At 37.5% G+C, this 8,517-nt stretch overlaps 2 protein-coding genes across 5 annotated transcripts in view; both read right to left on the bottom strand.

Annotated features, from left to right (window-relative positions):
• Positions 1 to 743: 743 nt before the first annotated feature.
• On the bottom strand, positions 744 to 3,926 carry LOC116711630 (uncharacterized). Its single transcript, XM_032551018.1, has 4 exons — positions 3,605 to 3,926; positions 2,712 to 2,816; positions 2,447 to 2,548; positions 744 to 2,358 (listed from the first exon to the last, which is right to left on the bottom strand). The coding sequence occupies exons 1-4, from the start codon at positions 3,911 to 3,913 to the stop codon at positions 2,269 to 2,271; spliced, it is 606 nt and encodes a 201-aa protein (XP_032406909.1). The 5' UTR covers positions 3,914 to 3,926; the 3' UTR covers positions 744 to 2,268.
• Positions 3,927 to 6,501: 2,575 nt separating this feature from the next.
• slc4a2b (solute carrier family 4 member 2b) overlaps positions 6,502 to 8,517 on the bottom strand; it is a 47,973-nt gene continuing 45,957 nt past the window's right edge. For all 4 annotated transcript variants that reach the window (XM_032551012.1, XM_032551010.1, XM_032551011.1 and 1 more), the window contains 2 exons: positions 8,228 to 8,401; positions 6,502 to 6,842 (listed from right to left, as the gene is read on the bottom strand). In XM_032551012.1, the coding sequence (XP_032406903.1) occupies positions 6,762 to 6,842; positions 8,228 to 8,401 (255 nt within the window). In that variant the 3' untranslated portion in view covers positions 6,502 to 6,761. The remainder of the gene's footprint in view (positions 6,843 to 8,227; positions 8,402 to 8,517) is intronic.

The following is an 8,517-nucleotide window of genomic DNA, read 5'->3' as shown; positions in this document are numbered from 1 at the left end:
TTGATAACCAATATTTATTGATATTATATATATTTCACTACCATTTTGACGCCTTTAGAAAAAGAAATCCAGAAACAGATAAAAATAAATATCGGTTGTTCATATTGACCCAATTTTATTTATTGGGTCGATACCGATATGTTACAACATGACTATTATCTGCCAATACCGATGTTTGTGCCGATATATCGTGAATCTCTACTAATTTTATGTTTTTGCCCATATGTGACCTATATCCTATTTTTTTCTTGGGAATCTGAACAGCTCAATCCCAATCTCTTCACCGTCCCAAAACAAATCTGATCTGTCATATGTAGATCTGATTCCGATATGTTTCCGATTGTTTTCAAAGCGTCTTCAGTGTGAAAGGTCGTGTTGCATTTTATCAGACTTTTAGAAGATTAACGTTAGTGCTACTTCGCCGTTACGTGGCAACTTTTCGTTGTGTTTTTGTTTTGCTTTCCATCTATTTGCTGTTGCGTTGCGGCTTTTCGTTGTTGCGGCTTCTTTCTGTTCTGTTGTGGCTTTTGCTTTTTCTTGACCTATCTGAGCCACCGTAAGTAATGAATTACTTAAGTATCAAAATTAATTACATTTTTAAAATTTTGGGGTGAGATCAAATACAGTGCAACCCAAACAAAGCACATAAAACAATCAATCTCTTCTCAATATCAAGCAGCACTCAGCAACTCCCCATTGAATCCACACACATGAAATCAACAGAAAACAAGGCGCAACTGAAATATAAGCAATTTTTTTATTATTCTGTATAAAACCACCTTGGGCAACTGCCCATATAGCCTAGATCACCATACATACAATAATGAAATATTTAACAATTTTGTTTTTTTTACTTATTTACCATTTATTTAAAATTCACATCAATTTTTGGCATTTTACATGATTGAATTGTGGCACTTGTGGATTTCCATACATGCTGCAGTCCAAATTGTTATTTTAAACTTCCTCATCCAATTGGGGTCATACAGCTTCATCTTCATTTCTGCCCACCTCCAGTTTCTGGTGAATAGTTTGCTGCATATTTTACTCTCTGTCTGTAGATCACAGATTATTTTAATCTCTACTGGAGCAGCTTAATTTACTCAGACGTTGTGCTGGCAGCCAAACTTTTTTTCTGCTTTAAACGAATCGAGCAGACTGTGAAAAGGCATCAACAGTGACTAGGTGAAGAAATTAATTATTTTTGCTCTGCTTACAGGGATAAGATATTTAATAAACGTTAATATTTTTGGAAGCATAAAAATAGATCCTTTAACTTCTTAACCAGCTTATAAAGAATATTCAAGTCGAGATTCCCATTTTATAACCTTTATTTTTGAGTTTTCGGTTTTGTTTTTTTTTCCATCAGCCAGAAGCCAAACTGGGAAATGTGTTTTAAAGTCCAGTCATTTATTTCCAGAAAACTATCTTAAAATTTCCATCAAACTCTGATGATACAAAATGCTGTAAAACCCTGCAACCAGACAAGCTGTGGTCATAGTGGAAAAAGAAAGTACACCCCTGCTGAATCATAGAGGTTCACATTCCAAAGTAAAAATTATTTAGCCAACAAATTCCACATGGTTATTTATTAAAATAAATACATCCCTGCTGCTTTATTTTCGATTGAGCAGGAAGTGGAGCAATCAGATGTTGCTTATTAAAGAAAATCTACATTAAGAATGGAGAAATCAGCGCGTTAGAATGGTCTAGTCAAAGTCCAGACATCAATCTGAGAGCTGAGCAGAAATTGATATGTCCAAACTTTAATGTACCGGAGCAATGACATAAAGAGGAGTGGGTCATAATTCCTTAGTATGATTCACCGAGGAAACTGTTTTAATATAAAAGTTAAAATCTGGAATGTTTTACAGTGAATGTGGGGAAAAAACAAAACTGGTGTACTCACTTTTTCAGACACAGTTTTAGTTTTGGCTTTTTCCAGTACATTTTTTTTTGGCAAACTTTAGGTTAAAACAGCAGAACTGAAAGAGGGTGAACATGACACCACTGCATAATAAAAATGTAAAAATGCAACAAAAGATAGAAAAGTAACTAGATTCAGTAATAAAGTGATCTTAGCGTTTTATTTACTAGATAAGTGTGTTTGAGTAACGTGAGAGAGACGAGAGGATGGAAAATTATTTCTATTTGACACTATGCACTTTATCATTACTTTGTTAGAAAAAAAAGATAAAATTGACATCATAGAAGTTAGTTTTGATAAAACAGAGACAGAATAATTTAGCTTTGACGTGTTAAACTTTCTTAATTGTCTCCAACTGATGTGAGAAGAGTCGGCGTGCCGCATTTGTACTTCAGAGCTTGGCATTGTTCAGCTCTGGTGGTTCTCATGTCCTGCAGAACAAAAGGAGGAAAGTCAAACCCAGCACCGCCCTCAGGTCAAGTCTGAAGCAAGAAAAAGGTCAGGAAGGGTCAAACGGACCTCGGTCAGCGCTGATCTGTGGACGCAGTGGATGTACGGCTGCGGCTCTGCTTCAATCTCTCCCTCGAAGGTTTTGTAACAGGTTACGCAGTCGATGAGCGGCTGCATGAGCGCACACAAACAAAACAGCAGAGGCATGTCAGAACAGGCGCCTCCAATCCCACATTCCCCAGCTTTCCCAGTTTCAGTGAACTGCCAAATCAGATAAACAAAAAAAGAAGAAAAGAAAAGAAAGAAAGAAAAGAAAGGAAAAAACAACCCTCACCCTGTCGTTTCTGAACTGGCAACTCGAGGCGTCGACGGTTCCTTTCTGGCACTTTGTGGCTTTAAGGTAGAAGTTGTGGTTTATGATTTTCACATCAAAGCCGGGCTGAGGAGGAAGTGAGGCAACAATGATATTAATATTAAAAATGCTCTGGAAATTTATTATAATAAATACTATTTGTTAATATTTTATTAAAACTTTATTTAAATAGATAAAAACCTAACAAAAAAAGACAAGTAAGGCAGCAGAACACGTCAAAGTACACTGCAAAAACAAACTATATTACCTAGTTTCTAGTGCAAATATCTTACTACACTTTAAATAAGACAAAACTGACTTACAAATCAGGTTTCAGAAAGATATAGGAGTCGTCTTAAAGCATTTATTCCTTAATATTGATTAAAAACAAGTACCCGTTGGGAAAAAGGTCTTATAAGTGGAATTAGGAATTATTGGCATAAAACAAGCTCCTATATTTTGCTGAAACCTTACTTGTAACCTACTTTTATTTTAATTTAAATGTATTTCATCAAGTACAGCACATTAACCAATGTTGTATGTTAAAAAACAAACCAAACATTGTGTTGTACATAGGTTTTTTTTTTAGCCAAAAGCTTATTTTCAAAGGCAGGTTCATTAAAAGATAGCAAACTTAAAATTTCCTGTCACACACAAAGAAAGACAAAGATTGAATTTCTGTCACTATCAACAAGAAACACATGAAAATTCTGTTTTATTTCAAATGTCCTAAGGCATTTGCACTAGAAACTAGACTAAAAATACTTAGAAATAACAAACGTAGATATTAGAAATATATGAAACATTAACAATTTGACAAAGTGCAGTAGATCTTAGACACAGGACCTCAAAATTAGAAAGCAACAGAACTTTACCTCGATTTCGGACTTTTCCAAACTCCCGAAGAAGCGAAAGTGATGCAGGATGTTGGCATGGGAGCTGAGTCTCTCCAGGGTCAAATCCACTCCCTTCTTGAAGGATTCAGGAAGGTTGTTGTAAGCCGGCTGCGTGTCGGATGGCAAAGCCAGGCAGCCAAGGCTGAAGACCCAGAGCAGGAACGCAACCATCGTGGTTAGTTTGTGTCTGTGGGGCTGAAAGTGGAGCAGCCGACCCATATTCCAGAAGAGAGGGGAGGAGGGGCATCCGGCCCTCTTCTTCCCACTGAAGGACACAAGCTCAATCATGCCACATTCCGACTTCAGGAGGCGGATTTTAGACACGATAAACTTTTATCTTCCAAACCAAGTTGTCCAACATAATCATGTACTAGCCTGCTGTGCTTCTAAAATATTTGAACCTAAATATGAAAAAAACCCAAAACATTTTCATCTTTTTTCCACCAATTTTATTTGGCAGCATCATGCTGTGGAGTAAATAGAGATATTCATTAGTGGGCACAGTTAGCTAAAAAGTTAATTCTGCCAAGGCTGAAACACTAATAATGCAACAGGTATTAATGCTAAAGTGCTAAGTCAACGTGGTATTTGGTCCAAGCTAATGCTAAAGAGTTAAACAGTATTAGTGAAAACCAACACTAAGCCACTAATTCCACATGTACTACCAGATGCTAATGCTAAAACACTAATACAATATAGTATTAGCAGAAGCCAACATTATAATGCTAATTTGACAACATTAACAGAGCTAAAGCACCAATTCAAACTGGTATTAGTGGAGCTAATGCTATTGGTGAGTTCACACCAAGAGCATCTGATGCTTCAAGTTTGACGCGTGTGCACTTTTGGTGCGTTCACACCAAATGTGCGTTCACACCAAAAACGGTTCAAATCACGCCTCGCTAGAAATGCGCCACAACAATCCTCGACGTGCCTCCACATAGACTTTGAATGTAAACCAGACGCGTTTGGTGTGAACGCACCATAAAGCGCTAAAGAGATAAATCAAGAAAGCCTGCGCCAAAATCAATTTGTTGCCTGGGGAACGGCCTAAATATATGTTTCCAGACATTAGAGAAGACTGAGGCTGTAACTACTGCCAATAACCACGGCCTTGTCGTGAAATGCCTTTTATGCTCAAGTTTTTACAAAAAGATCTTAAAATATTATCACAAGACTGTTGGTGTAGATTAAAACAAAAAACAAAAACAACATTTGTGTTTTTTCTTTATTTGAAGCAGGGATGAGATGTTCATAAATAAAAAAAAAACCCAGGTAAATAGAAAATACTTTATTTGTCATCAATATCTGATGGACAAGTTATCAGCAACAGTTTCATGGACTTGTATTGCAATAAAACCAAATCTACACACTTCATAACGACTTGATCACAGAATCTGAAGCTACACAGGCACACTTATCAGAAACAACAGACTGCACAAAACAAACAAACCACTTCTACCAAATCTTTGAGTGTTTGCATACATTAAAAGCAGAAAAAACCTCTGTAGTATTCTTTAAACCAGGGGTCTCAAACTCCAGTCCTGGAGGGTCGCAGTCCTGCAACTTTTAGATGTGCCTCTGCTGCACCACACCTGAATAGAATAATTAGGTCATTAAGGCTCTGGAGAACTGATCTACACAAAGAGGAGGCAATTAAGCCTTTTCATTCCAGTGTTTTGTACCTGTGGTACATCTAAACACTGCAGGACTGCGGCCCTGGAGGACTGGAGTTTGACACCTGTGCTTTACACAAACAGCAGTGATGCATAATCCAGAGATGTTTGAATAGTGCTGAACACTGTAACATGTGCCATCCTAAACACACTTATAGGTCACTTCCCCCCACCCCATAGGCACGTCACTTTTTGTGACCTTTGACCCCAGAAAGACACCATCTCAGTCAGGCTGAGGCATTCAGAGGGGAAAAGTAGTGTTTGACATAATGTAACAGAAGTCAGTTTTAAAGTGTTTGACAGTCAAAGATTTAACCGCGTGACGCATCAATTTTCTGCTCGGTCTGGGTGGGAATCTGAAATGATTAAACAATTTTAACAGAACAAAAGTTTAAATATGGAATGCTTTAGAGTGAAAGCGGAAAAAAAAACAAAAAAAACCCCGGCAGGATCAGATCGGAGATAACCAAACTGCTGCAGCTTGTTATTCTAACTGCGGATATTTGGCACTTGGACAAAATGGTGATTAATTTACAGCATTTCCTCGCCGAGTCACAACATATTATAACATTAGTGACAGACAATTCGAGTCCATCTATACCGCCACTGTATTTTTTTTAAATAAAAAGTGAACTCTGCATGATGACAAACATGATTTCATGGCATTACTGTAACAGTACAACTGCATTTTTTGGTGAAACATTAACAGTAACCCAAGATCCCCCTCTGCTTGTGATCTTGCATCACTGCAGGCACTGAAACTGATGATTTTTAAACTGTAGCATCCGAGTTAAAAACAAAACAAAATGATGAAAAAGCAGGCTAAAAAAAAATATCCCTCGACTAAAGCCACACTACGAACACTAAGCAGCTAAAATAATTACCCAGAATACAGTTCAGATTTGGTTTCTTATGAAAAAGTGCTACAAGCTTCATGTTTAAAGTGATTGACTGTCTAAAATAAGACAGAATGAGGAGAAAAAAACTGCTCAGTATCTCGTTTCCTTCGTAAGGCGCTTAGTGGGTGTAAAGGAAGAAAAAACATGACTAGCACTAACAACATGTTAATGTTAAGGAATGTATCCTAGATATCTTCCACATATTCAATGTGAATCATAGCAACCTTTCAGGGCTAAAAAGTAATCAGTTTTGCACATACGTCTACTGCTATATATTAATTTTTAGTTTGCAATCACTTTGTTTTATTTGGAATCTCTTGTCCCCTGAAATAAACGTTTAAATAAACATAAAATGTCATGAAAAAATAAAGAAATAAAGCTAAATCTCTTCATTTTGTTGTCGCTATCGAGCACAAAAAGGCGCCTAAGCAGAGATGTTGTTGACCAGATTCTTCCAGCAAGCTTTACTTTCAATTTTCTGACCCGGAGATCAGCGGTTCTGATGGGGTTCGGTGTCGAGTGGAGTTGGACTGAGTGGTGATGCGAGGCCTGGGAGCGGCGCTACACGGGCATGTGCATCTCGGAGTATTCGTCGTAACAATCACGCTCGTCAAACTTTGGTTCTGCATCATCACCATCCAGCTAAAAAAAAAAGAAAAAGTAGGGAGATGGATGCATTAATTTTCAACAAAATGAAAACAAATGTCCTAATGTAGTATTAGTGTCATGTTACTTTTGTGGTTTTAAACTAAATTTTCATTACTGCATGATATTTTAAACCTCGATTCTTATGAATCCTGATGTCCGTCTTATTTTTAAAGTTTTGAATGAGTTTTTAATCAATGGGTGATTTCACAGAAAAACTAGAGGAAATGGCAACATACTGAGGCGCAGAACACGGTGTAGCCAGAAGGTGGCGACTATGAGGCGCTCATTCATGGAACAGACTACCAGAATATGAGTGAAAACCACACAATTTAAAAAAAAAAAAACTTGTGTATTGGTTGAACCAGTTATGCATCCATTCATGTCTTCCACTTATTGTAGAGAATCTTATATCCTGTTTTTATATTATTTCTGGTATAAATATTTTCTTTTTTTGCTTCATTTAATAGAACTAATTTATTCCACTGTCAAAAAAGTACTTTGAGTGTTTGATTCCTTCTTGCATGTTTAAGAAATCCTTTAATCTCCATGGCAACCATTCAACCTATGCAAAACGCCTGGGTGGACCTAGCCCCGCCTTCTAGGTGCAGCTCCTCCTCTGAGCTGCAGTTTCAAACGTACAGAGCAATCCTCCCCCACTCAGCTCCTTCAGACTAGCCAGCAGAAATTAGCATAAACTCTAGTAAAAGCGTTAAATTGTTAATAGAGGAGCCATGTTGTGATGACTTCCTGAAGGCGGAGTTTCAGAAAGAGCAACTTGAAATTGAACAAGTTCTAAATTACAAAGTCAAATTCCTTTTAAGTCATATTTGAAATGCATATAATTTTGTTAGCCACTGAAGACAACAGTTTCTCATAGTGGCATTTTTATGCTATAAAATGGCACTCTGTCTGGAAAAAACAATGCTGCCTTTTTGACAATTTTACCAGTGCTGCATTGAAGTAGTTCATATAATGAGCTCAGCAGATGCATGCGAGGTCCACCCAGGCGTTTTGCACAGTTGAACGGTTGCCATGGAGACAAAGATAATTTCTCAAATGTGCATGAAAGAATCAAGGCAACATTCCAGTTACATGATGTAAAACTCCAAAAAGTTAATTTTACATAATACTGCCTCTTTATGTTAAAATCCTGTCTTTTTGGAAAGGTTATGTCCAGCAATTTTGTAGTGTCATTGCAAAAGTAAAGCTCAACAAATCTAGCTGCAACTTTTTCAAAAAAGTTGCCACAAATTCAGCAATTTTAGGCTGCAACAATAAAAAAAACAAAAAACTCACACCATCCTAACAACATACAAAGAACAGAGTCTGTATTACAGGAGGTTGAACAGGCTCACAGCGCCCCCATGTGGTTGACTTACACATGCTATCTCTCTTTCGTTGAAGATGCGACGCAGCACGAACATCTTGACGGGGACGGTGAGGAGGAGGACAAAGGGGAAAGCCAGAGACGCCTGGGTGGACATGACGGCCCAGAGGACAGCCAAGCACACCATCTGGATGCAGGTGAAGAGATGCATGCGCCACGTACGAACCTGATGGACACAAATCAGTCCAGTTTACCAACGGGAAACGTACATTTCATATCGGTACATGCAACTGATATGAAACACTTATATTTTGATACATTTTAATTATTTAAGCCTTTTCT

The sequence above is a fragment of the Xiphophorus hellerii genome, chromosome 21, assembly GCF_003331165.1.
Source record: "Xiphophorus hellerii strain 12219 chromosome 21, Xiphophorus_hellerii-4.1, whole genome shotgun sequence".
Lineage (NCBI taxonomy): Eukaryota > Metazoa > Chordata > Actinopteri > Cyprinodontiformes > Poeciliidae > Xiphophorus > Xiphophorus hellerii.
Note: the sequence above shows the minus strand (reverse complement) of the source record. Positions and strands in the feature narration are given on the sequence as shown.